At 63.3% G+C, this 24,309-nt stretch overlaps 2 protein-coding genes and 1 long non-coding RNA gene across 6 annotated transcripts in view; 1 reads left to right on the top strand and 2 right to left on the bottom strand.

Moving 5' to 3' along the window:
- The window catches only part of APC2 (APC regulator of WNT signaling pathway 2), a 32,846-nt gene that overhangs the window by 7,921 nt on the left and 616 nt on the right, over nucleotides 1–24,309 (bottom strand). The window contains exons 2-15 of one of the 4 annotated variants that reach the window (XM_045491231.1): nucleotides 12,456–12,531; nucleotides 9,677–9,835; nucleotides 9,451–9,541; nucleotides 9,165–9,345; nucleotides 8,094–8,202; nucleotides 7,897–8,013; nucleotides 7,262–7,339; nucleotides 6,964–7,062; nucleotides 6,039–6,426; nucleotides 5,498–5,593; nucleotides 2,636–2,775; nucleotides 2,218–2,295; nucleotides 1,870–1,986; nucleotides 1,364–1,578 (exon numbers count right to left, since the gene is read on the bottom strand). In XM_045491231.1, the coding sequence (XP_045347187.1) occupies nucleotides 1,364–1,578; nucleotides 1,870–1,986; nucleotides 2,218–2,295; nucleotides 2,636–2,775; nucleotides 5,498–5,593; nucleotides 6,039–6,426; nucleotides 6,964–7,062; nucleotides 7,262–7,339; nucleotides 7,897–8,013; nucleotides 8,094–8,202; nucleotides 9,165–9,345; nucleotides 9,451–9,541; nucleotides 9,677–9,817 (1,850 nt within the window). In that variant the 5' untranslated portion in view covers nucleotides 9,818–9,835; nucleotides 12,456–12,531. Of the gene's footprint in view, nucleotides 1–1,363; nucleotides 1,579–1,869; nucleotides 1,987–2,217; nucleotides 2,296–2,635; nucleotides 2,776–5,497; nucleotides 5,594–6,038; nucleotides 6,427–6,963; nucleotides 7,063–7,261; nucleotides 7,340–7,896; nucleotides 8,014–8,093; nucleotides 8,203–9,164; nucleotides 9,346–9,450; nucleotides 9,542–9,676; nucleotides 9,836–10,385; nucleotides 10,573–12,455; nucleotides 12,532–15,743; nucleotides 15,872–24,309 lie in introns of those variants that run through there. The other 3 variants (XM_045491230.1, XM_045491228.1, XM_045491229.1) reach the window with 3 other exon arrangements.
- On the top strand, nucleotides 2,861–4,306 carry LOC123605015. Its single transcript, XR_006715547.1, has 2 exons — nucleotides 2,861–3,199; nucleotides 3,308–4,306. It is a non-coding gene; the product is annotated as an uncharacterized LOC123605015 (long non-coding RNA).
- Nucleotides 19,790–21,306, bottom strand: RPS15 (ribosomal protein S15). Its single transcript, XM_045491259.1, has 4 exons — nucleotides 21,213–21,306; nucleotides 20,766–20,851; nucleotides 20,030–20,264; nucleotides 19,790–19,938 (listed from the first exon to the last, which is right to left on the bottom strand). The coding sequence occupies exons 1-4, from the start codon at nucleotides 21,276–21,278 to the stop codon at nucleotides 19,825–19,827; spliced, it is 501 nt and encodes a 166-aa protein (XP_045347215.1). The 5' UTR covers nucleotides 21,279–21,306; the 3' UTR covers nucleotides 19,790–19,824.

Below are 24,309 nucleotides of genomic sequence, written 5' to 3'. Positions count from 1 at the left end.
GGGTATACTTACGCTGAAGATAAGTTTTATCTGTTTTTAAAAATATTAGAGTGCCTGGCTGGCTCAGCGTGGTGAGTCTGAGCCTCATACCGGGTGTAGAGACTACTTAAAAATAAAATCTTTTAAGAAAAAAACCCCTAAGCATTGTTAATGATTAGTATTACCTAGTAAATAAGTGTTTTATTGATTTAATAAATAAAATCTTTAGCACAAGTAGAGCCCATGCAATATTTGGGATATACTTATATTGAAAACAAATGTTTTGTGTTTTCTTACATGAAAAACGTTACTGATTATCATCCAATAAACAATACTTTATTTTTATAAAGAGGAAGCATCGGGGCACCTGTGTGGCTCAGTCGGTTAAGCACCCGAGTCTTGCTCTCAGCTTGGGTCATGGTCTCGTATTCGTGGGTTTGAGTCCCACGTTGGGCCGTGCCCTGTCGGTGCAGAGCTTGCTTGGAATGCTGTGTCTCTCCCTCTCTGCCTCTCCCCTGCTTGCACTTTCTCTCTCTTGCAAAATTAATAAGTATTTTATTTTATTTTATTTTATTTAAAAAAAAATTTTTTTTAACGTTTTATTTATTTTTGAGACAGAGAGAGACAGAGCATGAACGGGGGAGGGGCAGAGAGAGAGGGAGACACAGAATCGGAAACAGGCTCCAGGCTCTGAGCCATCAGCCCAGAGCCCGACGCGGGGCTCGAACTCACGGACCGCGAGATCGTGACCTGGCTGAAGTCGGACGCTTAACCGACTGAGCCACCCAGGCGCCCCAATAAGTATTTTAAAAACAGGTTTTAATATTACTTAGTTAAGATTGTAATAAAGAACAAGTATTTATTAACATTATCTAAAAAATAATACGTTTTATTTTTATTTTACTTTGAAATGTTTATTTTGAGAGAGCACCTGTATGCGTGCGCACAGGGAAGGGGCAGAGAGAGACGGGGAACCCCAAGCAGGCGCCGTGCTCAGCACAGAGCCCGATGTGGGGCTCGATTTCCCGAACTGTGAGATCACGACCTGAGCCCAGATGAAGAGTCAGACGCTTAAATGACTGAGCCACCCAGGCGCCCCCATGTTTTCATTTTAATAAGTTAACTAAACGTTGATTATACGAGCACACCCCACACAAAATTTGGGGTATACTTATGTTAAAAAAAAAAAACCTTAGTCTCCAGGGACAAATCGGGACCGTTCATTCACAGCACAATCAGGGCTTGTCCTCGGTTCCCAGCAGAGTGGGATCTGCCAGCCCCACCCCGGTCTGCGCCTGGGGCCCAGCTGGGGCCCAGCTTCCCCCAGTGCCCCCCCCCCCCCCCGCACCCGTCCCAGAGCCCCGGCGGGGGGAGGGGGGGCGACCTGTAGTCCTCCCGCGTGGCGATGAGGCTGGACACGTTGCGCAGGATGCCGCCGCCACTCTCGATGACGGCCAGAGAGTTGCTCTGGCACTTGTAGGTCAGTGTCCTCACCAGGAAGCCCAGGGCGCCGTCCACCTGGCAGATGGCCGCCTTGTTCTCCGTGCTGTGCGCCGACAGGTTCCACAGGGCGCTGAGCACACTCTTCAGGGTGGACTCCTGGGCGCCGAGCGGGGCGGGGGGTGGGGGGTGAGCGGCGGGGGCCCAGCGAGCCGGCGCACCCGCCTCTCCCCCACCCCACCGAGCTGCGGACCCAACGCTGGCACCCAGACACGCCTTCGAGTGCGAGCGAGAAGCAATCACGTTGACCGTCACCGGGTTCTGAGACGCGGGGCCGGGGGCCCCAGGGCTGGGCCACCCGCTCAGCAGCGCTCGGTCCGGCCGGGCCCACCCCACGCCCGCGCCCGCCCCCACCCCACGCACGCGTCCCCGCCCCGCCCCCGTGCCCACCTTGGAGGCTCGAAGGACGCACCGCATCAGGGCGGTCATGCTGCCCACCTCCCTCAGCACCTTCTTGCTGTGGATGTCGGCCCGCCAGGACAGGTTGCGCAGGATGCTGGACACAACCTGGGGCGGGGCGGAGCGGGCGCGGTGGACCTGGGGCCCCGGCTCCCCGGGCGGCCGCAATCGCGTCCTCACCCCTGCGCCAGGCGGGGGCGCCCACCACGGGAGCCCCGTCACACCCAGAGGAGAGGGGACTTGGCCGGCAGAAAGGCCTCGGGCGGTGAGCCGCCCTGTGGGCCTCCCCCCACCCCCCCCCACCCCCCCACCCCGCCACGCCGCCCCCTGCCCCCGCACCTGGTGCAGCTCCTCGCTCTCAGAAGCCAGCTGGGCCACGATGGCCTCCATGCAGCCCCGGCGGGCACACAGTGCAGCCTGTTGACGTGACGGAGGAAAGTCGCGCCACAGCGGGCGGGGGAGGGGGGGGGCGAGAGGTAGACCTACTGTGTGCAAGGGCCCGAGCCCCGCCCCTCCTCACCCAGCGGCTCCAAGGAGGAAAGAGGCTCAGGGCGGCGCCGACGCCACCCAGCCTCCCCCAGCCCCGAGCGTGGCGGCCCCGCTGGCCACGTTCGGACACCAGCCTTCTGGGCCTCCGCCTGGAATTCGGGGACAACTGTCTCCCCCCTCAGGACCGTTTCAAGGCTGGCATGAGGTCGAGGCAGGCCCGGGCCTGGAGCGCCCTGACCCTGCCCGCCCTCCGGCCGGCCCCAGACACCTTGTTGGCGACGTCTCCAAAGGTGAGGTTGGTGAGGGTCATGCCGGCGTATCGACGGAGGGCGAGGTTCAGCGGGTCCCGGGTCATTCTGTGCATCTCGTAGTCAACTTGCAGTAACTCTGCCACGGCCTGCAGCCCACCTGCAGGGGTGCGGAAGGGGCACGGTGCGGCCCGGACAGGTGGTGAGCCCCGCCCCCGGCCCCCACAGCCCACCTGCCTTCTGCCCCCCTGGCCTCGGCAAGGGAGCGCCCCCTGCCCGGACGCCCTCGGCCACTTCCCGCCCCACCTCCGCCCTCGGCAGGTCTACCTGTGCAGCCGGCTCCGAGGGTTCTGCCCCAGTACCGAGCCTTCGCACAGCTGTTCCCTCGGCCCGAACGCTCTTCCCTATCTGCCCAGACTCCTGCCTGTACTCCCAGCGCCGGAGTCACGGAGCCGCTTTCGCAAGGACGCCCTCCAGCACCCCACGTGAGAATTCCCTCAGGACCATTAGAGCAGGAGCCACTGAGGGCAGGGTCTGCACGGCTCGAGCCCAGGAGCCACCGGCGGGGGGCCAGCGTGCCCAGCGTAGGGACGGGCGGACGGCCCTGGGAAGACCGGCCCGGGAGAGACGGCGGCAGGCAGAGAAGGGGCAGTCGCGGCACAGACTCAAGAAGCTTCTCCCTCTTCACGCAGCAAACGTGTGGGAGGCAACGTGCTCATCCCCGGGCCCGGGGCAGGCCGGCCGGGCACCCTCTGGGGACGTCAGCGGCCCGCGTGCACCTGAACACCCCGACGTCAACAGGCCACGTGCTCCGGCGCCACGGTCACAACAACCCGGGTGTCCGCCAGGGGACCAACCCGAGACCACAGTGTGTCCCGCCACTGGGGCAGCGGTGCTCAACCGTGACCGGGAGCCCTGCCACCTGCCGCCACACCTTGTGGGCACACCTTGGAGACATTCTGCCCGAGTTTACTTGTGTGACAGAAGGCAGACACAGGACGACACGTCCTGTGACCCCACGCACAGGGGGTCCCCAGAGGAGTCCCGTCCACAGAGACAGAGAGAGTAGACGGTGGGAGCCAGGGGTGGGGAGTCAGTGTTTCATGGGACAGAGTCTCGGTCCGGGGAGATGGAAAGTTCTGGAGACGGGTGGTGGGGGCGGGTGCAGGACAGCATGAGTGCCTGACGCCGCCGAGCTGTGCGCTTAGAGACGGTTACGATGGTGAATTTCAGGTTGTGTGTATGTTACCACAATTTAACTTTCTTAAGTAGGCTCCACACCCGATGTGGGGCTCGAACTCACAACCCTGAGATGAAGAGTCATGCGCCTTTCCAATGGAGCTGGCCTGACGCCCCTAAAAAATTTGTGATGTGTAATTGTAAGTTATTACAGGGGACACTTCTCAGGCCTTCAATGCTCCATAACGTGGAATTCTACGCTGCTGGAAACCCGCAGGACAGAAGCAAACAGGAGGAGGGAGAAAGGACTGCGAACTCGGCCGTGGGTGGGGTGCTTGTGCTGGGAGTGGGGGACCCCCCTGCTAGGGGGCCTCGGCGGACAACAGCGGCACGCAAGTGTTTTGGCCTCAGACCCCTGCATCCTCTGAACTTTTCTGAGGACCCCCAGAGAGATTCTGTTCTTGTGGGTGAAAGCTGTTCCATGCTAGAAATAAAAATGAAGCGTTTGGGGAGCCTGGGGAGCTCAGTCGGTTAAGGGTCCGATTTTGGCTCAGGTCATGATCTCACGGTTTGTGGGTTCGAGCCCTGTGTCAGGCTCTGTGCTGACAGCTCAGAGCCTGGGGCCTGCTTCGGATTCTGTGTCTCCCTCTCTCTGCCCCTCCCCTGCTCACTCTGTCTCTGTCTCGCTCTGTCTCTGTCTCTCTCTCAAAAATAAACACTTTAAAACATTTTTTTTATTAAAAAATAAAAAGAAGAAGCCTTTTAAACCCAAGAAGGTACAGCCCAGTGGTCCTCAGAGTAGGAGCCTCTGGAAACCCCACTGAACACACGCACGCACAAGAAAAAACGGGGGTGGCAAAGGCAAAAACAATTGCGACCTTGTGGCCCTCTGAGAAGGATCTCGGGAACCCCCAGGGGTCCCTGTGGGCCACACTCTGAGAACCAGTTTTATATGAAGTTCCGCCTGTTCATAGTACAAACGTTCACGGTCAGAAGGAGACAATGAAAACTGAAATCCTCCTTTTCCTGCCTGGCGTTGGCTGGGGGAAGTGTAGCCCAGGGCCACTCCGTTCTCCTGTCTACACTGCATTCCGGGCACATGTGTGCAGGTGCGTCGTGTAGAGAAGAGACCTTACCACCTCCTCCACTTTCCCCGGACGACACGAGGACTTACACAACAGGACTTACTGTTGGACACAGGCCGTTTCCGGGTCGGGGGTCCCGCGGGTTGCTTGCTGCCCGCCTGCCTTCCTATTTCTGTGTGTCTTACTTTGTAAATCCGGCCACGGGGCGCAGGGGTGCCCCAAAGGTGTGCACACTCCTAAAGAAGCCGCTGGTGCCAAAGCCCCTCACCATGTGCCCCCCTCACCAGGGCCGTGAGCCCCCCCCCTCCACGCAGCCAAACCGCACGGGACCTGACCCAACCTTGGGGCGCTCTGACCACCGGCTGGGTGAGAAGCAGTGTGTTTTGTAACCCTTACAGCCAAACTCAGCATATGGATGTGATGTTTGGCCTTTGCTATTTCTTTTTTCCGTGTTTTGATGACTTTTATATGGAAAAAGAGGATACTCGTAACGCCCCCCAACCTGAAACTTCACAAGGTCGAGCCCCCCACCCCCCCCACCCCCCCACCCCGTCCCCAGCCCCTCCACGAAACACAGAGGCATCGGGGCCCTCCTGCGGGAGGCGAGGGGGCACTCACCCAGCTCGTTCATGGCTCGGCGGTATTCCTCGTCAAAAGACAGCTTCATCACGGCACAGGTGGCCTGGCAGATCTGGGGCTCGATGGGGACGGGAGCTGTGGGCCAGGGGACCAGGTCAGCGCCCTCCCACTGCCGGTGGGTGCCCGCCCCGCCATGCCTTCTGCATCCCTGCGGAGACCCCAGGCCTTTTCAAAGGGCTGCACGCCTGGCTCGCAGAGCGGTGGGGCTCCTTCCCACACCTCCCGCCAACCCACGCAGGGGGTGCCACCTCAGCCGGGACGGCCAAGGGAGGGGAGGTGACGCCTGCGGCTTCTGTCATAAGGTAACTGCAATCAGCTGCAAACACCGGGAACCTCACTCTGGTCTCTGGGGACCCACGACCTATCCCTGCATTCGGCGGCGGTTGCCTGAGCACCCACCCCGTGTCATCAGGTGTCGGGGGCCACCCCTGTGCCCATCCGCCAAGACAACGTTCCCACAAGCCTCGCCGGCGCAGGCCACCGAGCAGGGGCCCGGCGGCGGCCCCCGTCGCTGGCTCACCGCCGCTGGCGCCGCCTCCCTCGGCGCCGTCCCTGGCCTGCAGCCAGTCCCAGCAGGTCTCACAATAGGCCCGGATCTGCTCCAGCACGTGCAGGACGCGCATCTCCTTGCGCGCCAGGCCCTGGTCAGGTTGCGAGAAGACGATGTTGTGCAGCGCCGCGTTGGCGCGCATGCGTGCGTCCTTGGCGCCCGTCGCCCCGGGGCTTCCGTCGCGACCCCCAGCGCCGGCCTCGGTGCCGTGCAGGATCTGCAGCAGCAGCGGCAGGCACCCCGAGCGGCGCATGGCCACGCAGCTCTCCGGCGAGCTGGACATGGCCAGCAGGGTGCGCGCCGTGTCCTCCTGGTCACGCGTTGCCAGCATGGACAGCAGCCAGAAGACCACCTCCACCTACAAGGGGCAGCGGACGGGGGTCAAGGGGGGCGGTGAACCACGCCCGGCTCACCTGGCCCCAGCCAGTCCCTGAACCCTCGGTGGGCCGCCCAGACACAGTGAGCGTCTTGTGACCCCAGCCCAGGACCGTCACTTGCTCACCCCCGACACCCTCACCCTGCATCTTCCTGTGGGCAGTGGCACACACCTGGGGAGGGCACTGGGGCGCCCCCGGTTGAGGAGGGCCAAGTTGACTGTCGTCCTCACGGGGTACTCCCGTGGGTGACCTCCTACCTCTAAGTCTAGGGTGCCGTCCCAACACACAGGACAGCTGTCCCCACCCACGTTCTGGCCCTGCCAGCGTCAGCACACACCCCACCCCAGGGTGGCCCTTCCACACCTGGGGCCGCTTTATGGAGACGGCGGAGGGAAGGCCCCCCACATCGGACAGAGAGGCAGGACCCAGGTCACCATGCACCTCAACCCAGCTGGCCATCTGCACCCCTTGCCTCAACCCACCGGCCTCCTCCCCCACAAACCTGGACGCCCCCTCACCTTGCTGTTGCCGGGCTGAGGGACACCGTCCTCAGGGTGTGTGGGGACTTCAGTCTCTGGATCCTCGTCCACCGGCACCGACTTCACCGCCAGCAGGGCCTGTGCGGAGAACGCCAGATCTGGGGGCTCTGTTGGGGAGCACCCCACAAAGCGCCCAGGCTGCTAATGCCGGCCACACCCCCGTGACGATGTGGGTGGGGGCTGCAGGCCCATTCCTGGACCCGGCAGAGCCCTAGCGGTCTCTTCACTGCCTAGACCCGTCACCACCCCAGGACCCTGGCGCCACCCCTCCCAGTACCTGGGGCTCTGTCTGTTGCACCCGGTCCTGTGCGGACAGCAGCTCCTGATCGATTTGCTCCAAGCGAGAAGCGCGGATCTGAGCCAAGAGAAAGATGCTCTGAGCCAAGAGAAAGATGCGCGCTGGGGCTGACCCCGCCCCCGGGACTGACTCCGCCCACTCCTGTATGACCCCACCCACTTCTCCATCGGCATTCTGCTTCTGCCCCACCCTGGCCCCACCCCCATTCCTCTGTATGGTCCCGCCCACCCTAAACACCGTCGCTGCAGTATCTCACTCCGCCCACAACCCGGCCCCACCCAGGCGCTGGCTCCACCCACTCTCTTGCTTGACCCCGCCCCACCCTTCCGGACCCGCCCACTCCCTCATCTCGTCCGGCCCACGGACCGCGGCCCAGGGCTGGCTCATACTCGGTTCCGCCCACTGACCGTCCCCTAACCCCCACAGTTCTCGGACCCTCCCTGCCTTCGGAGCCCGGCTCCGCCCTTCGCTCCCTCTGGCCCCACCCACAAAGGGCTCTACCCCTGGCTCCGCCTCCCGATCCAGACCCCTCCCACAGCAGTCCCTGCGCTCCGCCCAGTGACGCGCTCTTCCCCGGAAGAGCCTCCAGCGCCCCGCCCCGCCCGCCGCCTCACCTGCGCGCGCTGCACCATCTCGTCCGAGGTGCCGAAGCGTTCTTCCATCAGCGAGCGGATGTGCTGGGCCTCGAACTCCAGCTGCTGCCGGATCAGGTCCATCTGCATCGAGAACTGCTGGGAGGGGCGGGCGGGCCGCGGTGAGGGGGCGCCCGGGCCCGAGCCCCTTCCCCCCGCGCCGTCCCCCGCGCGCTCACCGTCTCCACGTGCGGGAGCTCGTCCAGGCGCTTGGACAGGCCCTGCAGCTGTGAGTAATACCAGAGCTTCTCCTTCTCCTCCTTCTCGATCTCGTTCAACAGGAAGCACCTGGGGAGGGGGCGGGCAGTCGGTGGGCGCAGGCTCGCAGGGCGGGAGCCGTCCTGCATGCGTTGTTTATTTTGATTTGTGTGATCACTTGTTGGGCGCCGTGTGCCAAGTTGAACGGCGTGGCAAAGTCTCGCCCTTGGCGCTCCCGGGACTGGGGTGGGGTGCAGAAAATCAATTCAACTTTATGAGTTGTGGTCCCCAGAGAAAGACCCCAAGGGGGCTGTGCTAACACCTCTCCCACGCTTGCTCATCTCCCTCTAGCCTACAAAGACCAAGTCAGGCTCAGGTTGCTCCGGGCGCAACAGGCTCCCTGTTAACCCTGTGCGGGGCGATGCTGCCATTCCCGTTTTACAGAGCTCCACGTTCAGGCTCAGGGTCTTTTTCTTTTTTCTTCAAATAAAAATTTATTGACTTTAAATAATTTTGTTACATAGAACTACAGAGCGGAAGCCTGGGGCTGGGAGGGGTGAGGAGACTGGCCTGAGGTCCTACAGCACAGCATGGCCTCAACTCCAAGCCGCTCTTGCACTGCCGCATCCGACCCCACACAACCCGGCCGAGCCGAGCTGGGCGCCCAGACCCTGCTTTCCTCTGCTGGCCCCCGGCCCAGGTTTCTTGGGCCACAGCCCTCTCTGCACAAAGGCTGCCTTGAGCCCTTCTGGCTCCAGTCCTGACCCTGGCAATGGACACAGCCCTGTCCCTCGCGAAGCCTGCATGCTGGGGACCCGTGGGGACATCTCCCAGGAGCCTTGCCCTGTGCCGGGGACTCCCCCTTCCTCTTCGTCCTCCAGCTGAGGTCCACTGGAGCCACGTGGAGTGGGCGTGGGCAAGGCCGACTCAGGAGGTGGGTGGAACACGTGCCGGTGGGCCAATCAGCGGGCAGAGGTGCTGGGGCGGAGCCGGCTGGGGGCGGAGCTACGTGACAGCTTCCAGCGGCCAGGTCCCGCCACCTGCCATCTCACCTCTCCCGGTCCAGTTCCTCCAGCAGCCGGATGGTCGCCCGGCTCAGCTCCCCAAAGCTGTCCTTAGAAGGCCCGGAGCCGTGTACTGGACTTCCTTCGGGGGTCCGGCCAGTGGGCTCAGGACCTAGGGCTGGGGGCTGGAACTTGAGGTTGTACAGGCTGGTGATGTCCATCTGCAGGGCTGCATGGGCGCGGAGGGAGAAGGCAAGGTCAGTGCCCCTTCCCGCCCCTCCTCCCAGCAACCTCTGGGGGCAAGCTGGGGATTGCCCCCCCGTGGGCCCCTCACCTTTCAGCTGTTCCAGCACCTCCGTCTGCCCCAAGGACACCAGCACTCCGGCCTCCTGCTCCAGCTTGCCTTGTAAGTGCTTCAGGACCTCCTAAGGTGGGGGCGGGAGAGGGTGTCCGGCAGCGTGAGCCTGCTGCCCCGGGCTGGCCTGTGGGTCTCTGGGTCCAGCACCCCGGCGTCTGTCCCGTAAGGGCAGCCCGAGGCCTCTGCCCAGCCCCACCCTCACCTTCATGCCGGACGTCTCCGTCTCTAGCTTGGACAGGTGGCTCGAGTTGTCTCGCAGCTCCTGCCTCAGGTGACTGTTCTCGGCCTTCAAGGCCTCCACCTGCCGCACCAGCTGCTCGTAGGGCGCCACGGAGCTCGTCATCTTCAGCTCCTGCAGCGCCTGGGGCCACAGGTCAGCGGGTTCACCCAGGGGTCTAGGGAGGGTGCCCTGATCTAAGCCCCAGCTCTCCCATCTGATCTTGGGGATGAATCCCAGCGGGAGCGCCAGGTGTGGACCGCTGCAGGCAGAACTCTGGCGTCCCGGAGGACAGGCACGGGCAGGGCCAACGGGAGGCAGAGGGGCAGAGCCCCGGGATGGACGTGGAGACACGCAGCCCCAACGCCCAGGTGGCCAGCAGACACGAGTACATGTCCACCCTCACTGCCGGGCTCCCAGACACACAGGCGGGCAGCTAGACAGACACACGGACATCCGAGGCCCTCTCCCACAGCAACGCAGCTGCCCCGAGGTTTGGTGGGCAGACCGCCAGCGGGCCCAGCCCAGGACGCTAGAACTGCTGTGGAGGCCAAGAACACGGCTCAGAGAGCCAGGGCCAGGTGATGGTGGGGCGCCCGGAGCTGGGCAGCCGGGCCGGCAGACCCAAGCCCACCACGGTCACCCCCCGCCACCCCCACACCCCCTCCACCAACAGCTGGAGCCCAGCAGCCACCTGCCTGGCCCGGCTCCCCTCTCGGCAGCCCTGCGCCAGCCCCCGGGCTCTCCCACTGCCACCCGCTTCTTTGTGTGTGGCTGTCCTCACTCTGGCCCAGCCTCCTCGGTCCAGCTGGCTGGCAGCTCCTCCTCTCTGGGCTTGGCCCTCCCCGGAGCTGTCCCACCTCCTCCCCACCCCCCCTTCCCTCTTTGTTCCCTTCCCATCGGCCCGCGCCCCCTCCCTCCGCCTTTGTCTGAGGCGCACCAGTGGCAGGCCGTGGTCTCCTCCACCTCCTCCCCACCTCCTCCCCGGAGCCCCTCCCCAGATCCGCCCGCCCTCCCCAGCCCACAGGGAGACACTTGCTCTCCGCCCCCCAGCCTGGCCACATGCACTCATTCACGTGCCCCGTCACTCACTGTCCGCCCTCTGCTCCTGCCCCCAGAACCCTCCCCACCCCACCCACCCTGGGACCACCAAGGGCTCGCTGGGCCTGGAATAAGCGTGGGGTGATGGGCTTGGGCCATCCTGACCCTTTGGGAGGACCTGCTGTATGCCTGACCCATCATCTGGCTCGCTGGCCACAGTCCCGAGCCTCAGGGACCGCCACTGGGCTGTGCTCAGAGGAAGAAACAGGCCCGGGTGACCGGCAAGGCACGACCGGGACCCGACACTGGGAGGACTCAGAAGTCCAGGCAGTGCTTTCTGGCCTCTGCGGGCCTCGCTTTGCCCATCTGAGGGTTGAGAAGAACTCGGCCCTGCGGGTCGGTGGGAGGGTCGGGCGTGGGAGGGCAGACAGGACAGTCAAGTGGGAGCAAATGTGTCAGGTAGGGAAGGCTGAGGGCCTTTGCCTCCCACCCCAATATCGACCCTGCCCCGAGGCTGGGGGCAGGGGGGGCGGGGAGCTCCCAGCTGGGACTCAGGCCCGGGGCTGTGGCAAGACTGCTGGGGTCCGGCTGCCACGCCCAGCACAGCCTCAGGGAAGCTCTAGGTGGTGTAGGACCCTGTTGAGTGTCCCTCCCACTCCCTAAACCCAGGCCGGCTCCTGGAGCCCCACCCAGGGCTGCCCATCCCCCCCACACACACACACCAGGTTTCCCTCGTCTTGGATGTTCCAGGCTAAGCCTGGGACACCTTCACTCCCCCGACGCCTGGTGGTCACTGCTGTATCCTCATCGCGCTGAGCTTGGCGGTAGGGCCACCCACCAGACTCCCCTCATTCCAGCCTGGCCTCCCCAACTCCACACTCCCACCAGCCCCGCAAGCTTTGCCCAGCCAGGCCCCCTCTCCCCCAGGCCCCCACACCCTTTCCATCAGGGCAGCCTCGCTGGCCTCCCACAGTCCACTCTCACGGAAAGCCAAAAGGAAGCTTGAAAGTCACGATTCGATTCCATCCCTCCCTCGCGCCAGTACCGCCCATGGCTCCCCAGTGCCCTCAAGACAAGAGCCAATTCCTCCACATGCGCCCTGCCTCGCTGACACCCAGCAGCCACACTGCAGTGTCCTTCCCCAGGCCTCTGCACGTGCAGTTTTCTGCCTGGAGCACCTTTCCTGACTCCTGCCACCCTTCAAGGTGCAGCTTCCTCCAGGAAGCCCTCCTGCCTGGACTTCATCCCCAGGCTGCGTCAGGGGACTCCTGGGAGCCTCCCCGAGAGATCTCCATTGCAGAAGGGAAGGCACCAATAGCTGGCAGTTCCCCTGGTTGAGCCGTGAGTGGCCAAATTTCAGGGGAGGACGGCAGATGTGGCCCAAAGGGGCCCTTCCTTCAAACCCCACGTTACAGAGAAGGGACCTGATGTCCAAGGAGGAGGAGCACTACCCCCCAAGCACACAGCAGGCCTGCCTGCAGACTGGGAGGTCCGAGTGTTGAACCCCGTGGGTGGGTGTGTGCGTGGGCCGGGCAGCAGCGACGCAGGGGCCCAACCTCCCTGGTTCTCAGTTTCCCTTTCTGGCTCCGCCCTGGAGAAACGAATTGTGTGCTGACAGGTGAAGCAGAGAGAAGGGGATGGCGACACCCCCGACCCCCCCACCCCCGCCCCCGGCTGAGGCGGAGGACGCGCCCCCTGCCCTCCACCCGGGGAACCGGCTTACTCTATGTCGGGCTGGGCCGGGCTGGCGGGGGCGCCGCGGGGCGGGGGCTCCGGGGTCTCGGCGGCGCAGGCAGAGGGCTCTGGGGCGGACAAAGCCCGGTCCCGGCCTGGCCAGGCGGCGCCGCCGCTCCCGGAGCTGGGCGAGACCACCGCGCGCGGGGGAGGATGCGGGATGCGGGATGCGGGCGCGGCGGCCAATTGCGGCGCGGGAAGACGGACTGGTGCCATGGCAACAGCCAATGGCGGCCCCGGGGCGGGGACCAGCGGCGGCAGCCGGACGTCGGGCCTCCGGGCGGGTTCAGGGACTGCGTGTGCAGGGCTTGCGGGGGGGGGGGGGGGGGGCGCCCCGAGGACGAGGACGAGGACGAGGACCCTGTGCCCTCCACCCGTTCCGGGGTAGAGCGATCAAGAACCTCCGGCGGCTGGATCCGGAGAATTTGAGAGTAAAAAAAAGCATGCGGTCTCGGATGTTACATCAGAATGGGGCGGGGGGGGGGGCAAGGGGGAGGCCAGCCCCTCCCGACGGATCCAGCCGAGCCTCGTGCGGACGGGTGAGGGCGGGGCAGGGCTCGGGATCCAGACTGCACTCCCCACCCCCTGCCAGCGGGGTCACGGCCAGCATGAAGGGGTGGGCGTGGGGGATGGGCGGGCAGGCTGAGAGGCGCTGGGGACCCCGGCGCCTCTGTCTCCCGCCTGACAGAGCTCTTCCAGGGGTGTCTGCCGCGACTCCCTGTCCACCCCATGTCGCTCGGTCTCTTTCAATCTGTCTCTCTGTCTCCCATTACACTATTTCACCCTCACAGAAGGTAAGCCCAAGAAGCCTGGGGTCCCAGCTGTCTCAGGTCCTCGGTGGGTCCAGAGAGCCAGAACTTTGCAGCTGGGGCCAGTCTTTACTGCCTCCGACACATGCACGCCCCAAGGAGGAAGGAGGCTCTGGGCCAGGAGACGTGGTTTAGGGGGCCTGCCTCTGTCTTTCCTGGCTGGGGGAGGGGGGGCCGTGGCAAACGTTTGCCTCGAGAACCTTGTTCCCCTCCCCCTCCCCCCGGTTAAGTGGGGTGGGGGGTGCAGCCTTTGTAAGGGCTGGTGCAAGGCAGGCAGCCAAGGGCACACACACCAAGTTGTGTTCTGTTGGGTCTGTGGCAGGAGGTCCCGTGTGCCCGCCCTGGACTAGCACTGCCGGGGGGGCCCTGAGAGGGGGCCTGGCAGTCCTGGAGCCTCCACGGCCAAAGGCAGCAGTCCCCAGCCTGTGGGCCCTGGGAAGGGGGTGTGGGGGGCAGCGGGGCTCTTTCTGGAAGCTGGGAAGGCTGCACAAAGGGACACCAGTGCTTGGCCTCTTCCGGATGAGTAAGAGTTGGCTATGGAAGCAAGGAGGGGAAAGGTATTCCCGGGGGCTGAAGGAATGACATGTGCCGTCCCTGGAGCTGAGTGGCCAGTCCCCTGTCAGGGGGCCTGGGCTTCTGGCGGGGCCGCGCCAGCTCACTACCAGGGGTTTAGAGCAGGGGCAGTCCAAGCTGATCACCGAGAGCAGAGCAGACTGGCCAGAGCCGGAATGGGGGCAGGGAGAGGACAGAGCCTAGGGCTCAGCTTCACCGTGACCTTGGCCGTCTCTCTCTTTGGCCTCAGTTTCCTGTTTTGCTGACTGGGAGGTGGGTTGGAGAATCCTTGCCTGCACAGAACTAAGTCCTATCCCCCCACCCAGTCTCAGGTGTGGCTGCTCCCCAGACCCCTCTCAGCCTGTCTGAGTGGTCTAATGGCCAGCCTTGCCCTCGTATGTGTGAGGACACTGAGGCTTAAGCCAGGGAGCACACTGCTTCAGTTCACTTGTGAGCCTCACCAGCCTTGGGCTTCCCCCTCCCTGAGGACCAGAAGGCTGAGGACACCAGGCACTGAGACTACAAGACAAGATGCCCTTGTCCCCAAGCCTCTGGAGCACCACATCTCTGAGACACCCTGTCCCTCATCTCCGAATATCCCTGACCCTTTAAATTCTTGAGCCACAGTCAGACTCAGGCATCACTGGAAATCCGAGAACCACAGAGCCTCGGGAAACCCCATGGCACCCCAGGACCCCAAGCCCAGTCTTGGGGGAATGAGGAGCCCCTCAAGGCACAGTACCCAGGCCTAATGGGGGGTGGGGGTGGGGTCCTCCCCAGGCGCCCTCCCTGGGATCCTCTGCGCTCCCTACCGCTGCTGGGCTCTCAAGGGGAGAGTTGAATCGTGGGGCTCGCTTATCCACATCCTCACCCTGAGACCATCCCTTCCCCCTGCCCCCGCCCCCCGCCCCATGCCAGCATCTGGCCCAGCACAACAGGGTCACTCAGAGGGCCTTTGAGTCTTCTGAGCCTGACCTCAGTGTCTCTTCCCACTTGATGGCCCGCGCTCTTCCACTGACCATCCACTGTGCTAGGGGCTCCGGGCAGAACCATGGGTGTCCCTCCCCCCACCCCGCGCCCAACTCGGAGCTGGGGTGGGGGTAGAGGGAAGCAGAGAGGCACCAGGTTGTCATGCGACCACAGAGATGGGGCGCGGGCTGGGTGACGGAGCAGAGCCCTGATGGAAAAGGGAATACTACTGGAGATGAGGGAGTGGTGGCGCCGTGCCCCCGAAACCGGATCCGGGGTGGATCCCCTGCCAGGTTTCCGGGCCTCAGTTTCCCGGGCAGGGAGAGGGCAAGAGAGCGTCCTGTCAGCACCGCGGACAGCTCCCCTCGGCCACCGGGCCTGGTCCTTTGCTGGCGCCTCCGCCCCGCGCTCAGGCTCCAACCCCGACGAAGGTTTGGGCTCCTCGCGGCGCCCCCAGTCTCAGTTTCCCGTTAAATCGGGAACGTGAGAGCCCCGAGGTTCAGAGCGATTACGGAGGCCGGCAAAGCTCTCAGGCCCGGTGGGATGCATATTGTGAACCTCAACGTCGGTGAAGGTCGGAGTCGGCCCTGCGCTGGGAGCCCAGAAAGGGAAACTGAGGCCCGAAGAGGTGCAGGGTGTGGCCCAGCCCCTATCCGCCAGTGCGGGACGGAGCCTCAGCTAGACGGTCCCCCGTCGCAGTCCCCATCGCCCCAGCTGCTCTCTGCGTCCGCGCAGTGGGGAGGGGTCGGGGGGGGGGTGGTCTTTCTCCGAGGCTGCGCTTGCGCAGACCCGGGGTGGGGGGGGATCCGCGGCGACGCCGGGGAGGGGCTCCCCCCCCCGGAGCACAGCCTGAAGCGGTTGCCCTGGCAACGGTCTCCGCGGCGACTGCGCGAGACCCCAGACCCGTCCAGCCCCGTGCGCGTGTCGGAGTGCCCCCCACGCCTTACCTGGTCCCCGAAGAAGGCTGAGTGCAGCAGGCTCAGCAGCCCCAAGAGCCCCATGGAGCCGCGGCCGCCCCGGACCAGCCTGCGCCCCGCCCTCAGCTGCTCGGGTAGGGGGGAGGCTCGGCCGAGACTCCCTGCGCCTGCGCGGAGCGACTACGGGGAGGGCTCGCACCGCGGGGCCGGGCGGGGACTCCTCCGGGAGGCAGCGGACGAGCGGGTCTGCGGGACTTCGCAGGAGCGGGGGGAGGGCGTCTCGTGGGACTGAGGACTCGGGTGGGCGGTGTGAGGAGGGGGACCTGAGTGAGCAGACGGGGGAGGGGGGACGAGGGAGAGCGGGGAGGGGTCCCGAGGAGAATGGCGATCTCGCAAGGATGGAGGGAGGCGCCGCCCTGTGGCCGCAATCGGCTGCCGGCCTGGATCGTGGGCCCGCAGCAGCCAGGCTCCGGCTGCGCGCTCAATCCATTAGTCATTCAGCAAACATTTGCGGTGCGCGTCCAGTTTGCCGGACTCAGTGATGGGACTTGTTGGCTCACACCACACGTCGACAGACATCCCTCCAAGTCATTCAAGCAGCCTCTGTTAAGCACCTACTGTGTGCCGGGCCTTGTGCAGTAAACAGTCGTTGCAACAGAATGCCCGTGGGAAACTAGCACACTGGGAGGAGAGGGAATGGCCGCCGACAAGAGGACAGTAACTTGGCCCGCGGTGAGCGGTGAAAACAGCAGGGAGGTGGGAGCGTGGAAGGCTGCTGGGAAGGACACTTAATAGACCCGAGTAACAGCATCCCGGTACATGTAACAGCCAGCGCAAAGGGAGGAGGTGTGTGTGTGTGAGGCGGGGGGGGGGAGGGGGTTGTGCAGGGTCCCAGGAACATGTGACGACCCCTGCGAGCCTTGGGGGGCGGTGGGCAGAGCAGGGACTTGCCGGACACGGTGCTCACCGGCGCCCTTTGGTGGCAGTGGGAGACCAGGGAGGAGGGGACTGTGTTAGTCCGGGAGGGATGGGGGCAGGGGTCGCGGAGGGTCATTTTTAGGAACTGTGCTAAGTCCTGGAACAGCAAAGGACAAGCAGCGAGAGAAAGGGGGCGCTGCCTTGGCCTCTGCAAGCAGGTGGCATGAACCAGTGGGTAGGTGTCCGGCAGAAAAGGCTGGACGTGAGAACAAGTCAGGACTCGGGGTGCTTTCTGGAGCCTAGGGAAGTCAGGGGGTGAATACTTTTTTTCAAATTGACCAACAGGTGAGAAATAGCGACCTGGCCAGATCTGGGACAGGCTCTGAAGGCAGCTGGCCCAGTTGGCTTGGGTGGGGGGGGGCGGGGGGAGAGGGGAACCCAGCACCAGGGTGGGGGCTGCCTGTGTGACTGAGGTCCTGGGGATGGCAGGTGGGTGCGAATGTGGGCTGCAACCCAGTGGACTGAACCAGAGCGTCAGACGCAGAAGGAAACAAAGGCAGGGATGTGACTGGGGGTCTGAAGGCAGAGCCTGAACCTCGGGCCATTAGAGGGGCCCGGTAGTGAGACAGCCCGGATGACTAAGGCCCCTACCCCACAGCCTGGGCTCTGGAGAGTGCATCCTGGCCTGGAGTGTCACTTGACGGCTGGGGTGGGCACTTCGGTCTGAGTGGGACACGATTGCTTTCACTTGTAACACTAATATGCATTGCCCCCCAATTACACGTAAGTGGTTGATAGAAATTCAAACTGCAATTAAAGAAAACAGTAATCGCTGATCCTTCCCTCCCTGAGCCCACCCAGGCCCACGGTGGCAGAGCTGGAAGCTTCCAGTGAGGGTTCCAAAGCCCTAAAGGGGGTGACGGCAGTATTACTGTCGGGGAGGGTCCTGCTGGTTTTTGTAGAACAAAATCTGTTATAAAGGCCCAACTGCGGCTGCACGGGCTAGTGGAGTGAACGCCAACAAAGGTTTACCCACAAGAACAGATGGCAAGCCCTTTGGCCTGAAGTCTGCCCGTCACTGGGTGCATGAGCCTGAGCCCTGGTTGGCACCCACCACCATCTGCACCAGGGATTCTCCCGTCCTCAAACAACGGTCTGCACGTGCACGTTGCTCCCCCAGGGAGGCCTAGTGCCTTAAAAGCTGTGTTTTAAGCAGACTTCATGCCCAGTGCAGGACCGGAACTCACAACCCTGAGACCCAGACCTGAGATCGAGTCCGATGCTCAACTGACTGAGCCACCCAAGCATGCTCTGCCCATTTTTATGGCTTTCCAAGCTCAGGGTCACAACCCACGTTCCAGTAAAGGGGCACAGCCGCCCTGGGCATTCTTCTCCCCGAGGCCAATCTTCCATGAAACAAGTTTCTTGTATTTTAAGGTGTTTTTTTTTTGTTTTGTGTTCGAGAGCATGTGCACGTGTGAGGAGTGGAGGCTAAACACTCAGTGTGGAACCGGACACGGGGCTCGATCCCACAACCCTGGGACGTAACCTGAGCTGGAATCAAGAGTCAATTGACTGAGCCACCCAGACACCCAACAGTTTTATTCTTTGAGGAGTGACACAGCGAACCCTCCCTCTTCTTGCTGGGCCTCGTGGGCAGTTTGCTAGCGGAGGTCACAGAGGCTTCTGCTGTTCCAAACGAAGGGAGTGTGGACAGCGTTGACCAGATGTCAGTCAACAGCTCTGACCACGGCCTTTAAACTGCAAAGCACCCAGTCACCTCAATTAAGGTCCCATCTAACGCACCCCAGTCATATTCCAACTTCACATGGTGAGTCGGCCTCTCTGCAGCGCGGCCAGACTCAGGGGGCTGTCCAAAAGGACCCCCGAGTCCCTGATCTTTGCCCCGATCAGCATCCCCACTGACAGCTCCAGGCCCCTCACATCAGCCCACGCAGCCTCCTGTGGCCTTGCTTCCTGCCACACCAGACACCCACCACTTGTGGCCCACGTCTCCCGGGCGACAGGGCTGCCTTATCAGGGATGGTGCCACACAGGCCACAGACGTACTTCCAGATCATCTGGTCCCAACACTGGTTCCTTCTGCCCACCTGGGGGAACCCGTTTAATCTGGTCACGCAAGCTGTCCGGCCGTTCCCCGTACTGCCTTCTGCTGTGGATTATAAACACAGCCCCCCACAACCCAAGAGAGAACAGCGAGCAAATCAAAATGCAGAGGAAGGAAGCCCGGAGGTGGTGGCAGTGGCCGCTAGGGGGAGGGCAGGGAGGCAGGAGCGCCTTTCCATTCCGCTGTCTCCCTCCCTTCCCCTCCTGGCCGGCCCTCACGGCCCCAACAGAGGCGCAGACATTGTGACCACTGTCACACATGCAGCAGGCAGCCAGCTTCACACTCTCCTGCTGACCAGGGTTCCCACCTCGACCATCCCCCCACACTATCCATCAGCGAGCCAAAGGGGCCACTGCCTGGCCAGTGCCTACCGAGGAGTCGCCCACCCTGGTCTGTAGGGCTTCCTCATCATGGAACAAATCTCGGCAGAAATACTTGAGGGGAGCAGGGTTGGGACCCTTCATCAGACCCTAGGGGCTGGCGTGACCCTGCCCCTGGAAACCGCATGAGACCCAGACCCGGACAGCACGTGAGGGTCACCGGGCTGGCGTGTGCAGACGCAGGAAGGGAGCGTTCAGGCTGCGCAAGGCCTCCTGCGGGCTGTGGACATCACCTGCGGGCACGCACGCCCCCAGGACCGGACAACAAGGGAGGAGGAGCCCTGAAGGGCATGGTGGCTCCAGGGGAGACACTGCCCCGGACCCAGGGGCGACCACCTGTATGGGCTGAAGCAGGCCTAGGGAAGGCCTGTGGCTGCAACTGTGCGATTTCGGTTGAAGGGTCCAGAGGCACAGAGGGGGCACAGACAAGACCGCGCAGAACCTGCACTGGTCACGGGGCCGAGGTCATTCATGCGGAGCCCCTACCCACAGAGCGCTGGGCCCTGCTGTTAGGCGGGGCCATCCCTGTGTCCACAGCAGGAAACCAGGGCCACCTGCTGCCCAGCCCTGGCCCAAATCACGCACCACCTGAGCCTCCGACTGGTGAGCAGGCCCAGCCCCACGGAAGGGAAGGAACAGCCAGAGTCGCGACCAGAAAAGGCTGCGTCTTTATTGGCCGAGCGGGCTACTTGAGGGGGATGAAGCGGGACGAGTGGGTGGCCCCTATGCCGGGCCTGCCGTGCTTCACCGGCTTGTAGGTGATGGAGAACTCGCCCAGGTAGTGGCCAATCATCTCGGGCTGCAGGGGGGAGGAGCAGGGCACGGAGTCAGGCCACCGTGAGCGGACACGCCCCCGCTGCCCGCCCCGCCCCTCCCCGCCCCGCGGGTACCTTGATTTCCACCTGGTTGAAGGTCTTGCCGTTGTAGACGCCCACCATGCTGCCCACCATCTCGGGCAGGATGATCATGTCCCGCAGGTGCGTCTTCACCACCTCGGGCTTCTCCATCGGGGGGGCCTCCTTCTTGGCCTTACGCAGGCGCTTCAGCAGCGAGTGCTGCTTCCGGCGCAGACCCCGGTTCAGCCTCCGCCGCTGCCGGGCGCTGTACAGCTGCATCAGCTGCTCGCTGGGGGGCAGGGCGCGATGGCGTGAGCGGCTGGGCCGCGACAGTCCCCAGGGTCCAGCCGCGAACGTCGCTGCTGCCCTGCACCGCCCCAAATCTGGGGAGAAGCCCCCAAGGTCAAGAGCTGCAGATGGGGAAACTGAGGCAGGCGGATACGTGGCCGGCACCTCGTGGGCAAACTGCTGCACCTCTAGCCAACTAGGCCTCTGCCGACCTGTGTCCCCGGAAGGTGGGGGGTGGGGGGGGCGGCCCCTCACGGCCCCGCTGACCCAAGCTCACGCTCAGGAAGGCTGCGGGGAATCCGAGAAGCCCGTGTCCCCTCACCCAAGCCAGACCCCCGCCACCCTGCCTAGGAGCTTCCGGCCACGTGCCACACCCCAGCCCGTTCTAGCTTCCCGCGTTTTCGGCGCGTGTAAACAGTGTCACGAGGGGACACCAGCAATTAGGTTCGACCCAAACGTCGCTGCGTCCAAACAGCGCCCCGGCCCCGCCCGGCCCCCTTACTAGGACATGTCCAGCAGCTGGTCCAGGTCCACGCCGCGGTAGGTGAACTTGCGGAAAGTACGCTTCTTCTTCTGTTCCACTTCCGCCTGCGCGGGCCCGGGGCGCCGGTCAGAGGGCGGCCGCAGACTCGCCTCCGACCCCCGCGGCCGCCCTCGGGCGCCCACGGGGGCCCGCGGGGACACACGGCCTCTGGCCCGTCCCCGGGGAGCGCGGGCGGCCCCGGGTCGCTGGGGCTCCGCCAGGACACGTCGGCCTGCGCGGGCCTTCCCCGCCCCGCGCCATCCCGACACCAGCCCGGCCCGCCCCGCACCCCGATAGGCGGCGGCCCCGGAGGCTCAAGAGATGGCTGCCGCAGCCGGGCGGCCTGACTCCGGCCTTCACGGCGCGGCCAGACCGCGGATGGCGCCCGATGAGTCGGGAACAGCCGCGCCAACCCGCGGCACTCACCATCTTGTCAGCTCTTCGGAAAAGACCGCCCCTCCGCGCCTGCGCGATTATCACGAGGTCGCCCATGAGCCCCGCCCCGCGCCCGACAGCTCGGACGCGCTTCCGCTTTCTCGGCTGATGAGCGCGCCCTCTGCTGGCGGGAGGGCCGAGCGCAGGCGGCGCTCGCTAAGGAGACGCTGCGGCTGGGGCCTCGGACACATCGCCGCCTCTCTCGGAACGTCGCGCGCCTGCGAGCAGCAGGTGCTCCCCGTGGGTTCGGGCCCAGCGCTCCGCCGGAGCTGGCGTCCTAGTGCGGGCGGCGGACAGCCGGGAGGGGCGGGGCGCTGGCTCCGCACAGGTGCCCCGAGAAGGCGGCCCTGACGGGGACCCGCCGCCTTTAACGGAGGGCCTCAGGTACAGTAGCAACCGTAGCGATGCACTACTAGGTTTCTGTAACGTCTGTGCACGTGACGTGTATAACGATGACAGAGAAAAAGGGACAAGGAATTAGAGCTATATAGTACTGTCCCACTTCTGGGTGTACACCCCAATAACTGAAAGCAGGGAGATTTACATGTCCACAGCAGCATGATCCACTACAGCCCAAGTATGCATCCGCGGACGAAGAATAAACACGATGTGGTCCATCCACACGCCGGAGTAGGATCCAGCCTTAGGAAGGACCACGTGGACGGACCCGCAGGACACTGTGTGCAGTGAGAGAAGCCAGACACAGAAGGACACGTCCCGCGTGACCCCACTCACAGGGGGTCCCCAGAGGAGTCCCGTCCACAGAGACAGAGAGTAGACGGTGGGAGCCAGGGGTGGGGCAGGGGGCGGGGAGTCCGTGTTTCATGGGGACAGGGTCTCAGTCTGGGGAGATGGAAAGTTCTGGAGACGGGTGGTGGGGGCGGGTGCAGGACACTGTTGAGTGTGCTTGATGTCACTGAGCTGTGCACTTAAGAGATGGTTACAATGGCAAGTCTTAATGCGCATTTTGCCACAATAAGGAAACAACCTGGCGCCTGGGTGGCTCAGTAGGTTAAGCGTCCGACTCCTGACTTCGGCTCAGGTCATGATCTCCTGATTCCGGAGTTGCAGCCCTGTGCCGGGCTCTGTGCTGACAGCGCAGAGCCTGCTTGGGATTCTGTCTCTCCCTCTCTCTGCACCTCCCCCACTCATGAGCTCTCACTCTGTCTCAAAATAAACATTAAAAAAAAAAAACAAAAACGGGGTGCCTGGGGGGGTCAGTCGGTTGAGCGTCCGACTTCGGCTCAGGTCATGATCTCACGGTTCGGGAGTTCGAGCCCCGCCATCGGGCTCTGGTGCTGACAGCTCGGAGCCTGGCGCCTGCTTTGGATTCTGTGTCCCCCTTTCTCTCCGCCCCTCCCCTGCGTGTGCTCTGTCTCTATCTTTCAAAAATGAATAAACGTAAACAAATTTTTAAAAAAAGAAAAAAAAAAAAACATGGTAAGCTCTAGAACAGCCTCAAAGAAAATAACTAAAAAAATATGACAAAAAAAATCATTAAAAGAAATAAAACGCTACCTTAGGAAATACTCATTTAACGCAAAAGCATGAACAGAGAAGCGTAAGAACAAAACAAGGCACACAGCACAGAGAAAAAGCGAAACGGCAGGGGTAAACCGAGCACCACACTGAACACCAGGGGATGGGAGAGACCACTGGCTGGAGGGTGAGTTCCGGGAAGAGGGAGCCAGCGTGCAAAGACCCTGCGGTAGGAAGGAGGTGGGTGCTGCCACCACCGCCCCACCACCCAGCTGACTCTACCGTGCCCACGGCCGCTACTGAGGCTTCAGCCCCTTCCTGGCCTCAAGCTGGATTGCTGGGTGGGGTCTGGCTTAGACCAGTGGCTTTGTGGGGAGGTGGGGCTGGCCTGGGGGGAACAGGAAGTCTGGAAAGAAGCTGGGCCTCCTCAACCATTTCTACAATCCTGTGGGTAGAGCCAATTAAACCCTCCCAAAGAAGGGGATGTCCCCCCCCGTCTGCGACGCAGCACAAGCACGGTGTTTGAGGGCTACGGGCTGTGTCCTTCAGGGTGTGAAGGGGGCTCGCCCGTGCCCAGCAGAGCGAGGTGGGGGTCCCAGGAGCTCCTGGCCAGCTGGAAATCCGTGCGCCGTTTGCATGACGGCCTCTCACCAGGGAACCCAAATTTTACAGAGAATTTCACAAGTGAAAGGAGCTCATGTTTAACGTCGCGATGGCACGCGGTGTGGATGGAAGGCCCAGTCCTGCTCGTCTGTAAACCGGCCGTGGCGGCACCTCCTGAGGGCAGGGAGAAGACTCTGGCGGGGGCGGGCAGGTGCGGCCCCGCAGGGGCATTCTGAGGGCTTCTCTTCGCCTTTGAGCTGAGGCACCCTCCCTGCCGCAGATCGAGGGCGGGCTGTGGGCGGGGACGAGGGCTCCTGGCTGTTTCCTTCAGTAGTTCATCTCCAGCCCCACGCACTGTGGTGGCACCCGGTGCATCTTGGACCGATCCGTTCTTTTTACGTTTTCAAAGCTTCATCGCGGTCTTTAGAATGAGACAATAACGGCCTCCAAAGACCCCAGACCTGGTTCTGGGACCAGGGATCTGTCACCTCACGCGATAGAGGGGACCTTAGCAAGGCCTGAGGCGGGGGTGACCCTGGGTACCCAGCGTCCACACGAGGTCCTCGTGAGAAGGGGACAGAGACGGGCGGACCCCGCACTGCTGGCCGTGAAAACGGAAGAGGGGCCTCTGGAAGCCGGGAAAGGTGGGAGACGGGGATCCCTGGGGCCCAGAACTGTCAAAGACAATTTGTGAGCGGCTTTCAGCCCTAGGTGGGTGGTGATCTGTCACAGGGGCCCTTAGACACCCCCCACATCAGAACAGGGGAGGACTGACCCATTTGGTTCATAGCGGATCCCCGGGGCCAGCCTCCCCCAGACCCAGGAGCCCCTCCCCACTCCCACAGGAAGTGGGGCCCAGAGCAGGAAGCCCTGTGTGCAGGCCAACGGACTCCCCCTCCCGTTGGGGCTGCAAATAGGGCCTTCGCCGAGCGTCAGCCCCTTCTCACTGGGGAAGGAGCAGTCAGGAAAAGGGACAGAAAGGTCCAGATATCCAGGGCTGGAAAGG

Source organism: Leopardus geoffroyi, chromosome A2 (genome assembly GCF_018350155.1).
Source record: "Leopardus geoffroyi isolate Oge1 chromosome A2, O.geoffroyi_Oge1_pat1.0, whole genome shotgun sequence".
Taxonomy (NCBI): Eukaryota; Metazoa; Chordata; class Mammalia; order Carnivora; family Felidae; genus Leopardus; species Leopardus geoffroyi.
The sequence above is the reverse complement of the archived record's forward strand: the minus strand, read 5'-3'. Positions and strand labels throughout refer to the sequence as shown.

What these genes read in the sequence shown, in the direction of transcription:
- RPS15 (XM_045491259.1), bottom strand. Translation starts at nt 21,278, where the DNA reads ATGGGCGACCTCGTGATAATCGCGCAGGCGCGGAGGGGCGGTCTTTTC. An exon ending in TCCGAAGAGCTGACAAGATG is followed by an intron (nt 20,852 to 21,212) that starts GTGAGTGCCGCG and finishes GGGCCCGCGCAG; the next exon opens with GCGGAAGTGGAACAGAAGAA. An exon ending in CAGCTGCTGGACATGTCCTA is followed by an intron (nt 20,265 to 20,765) that starts GTAAGGGGGCCG and finishes CCTGCCCCCCAG; the next exon opens with CGAGCAGCTGATGCAGCTGT.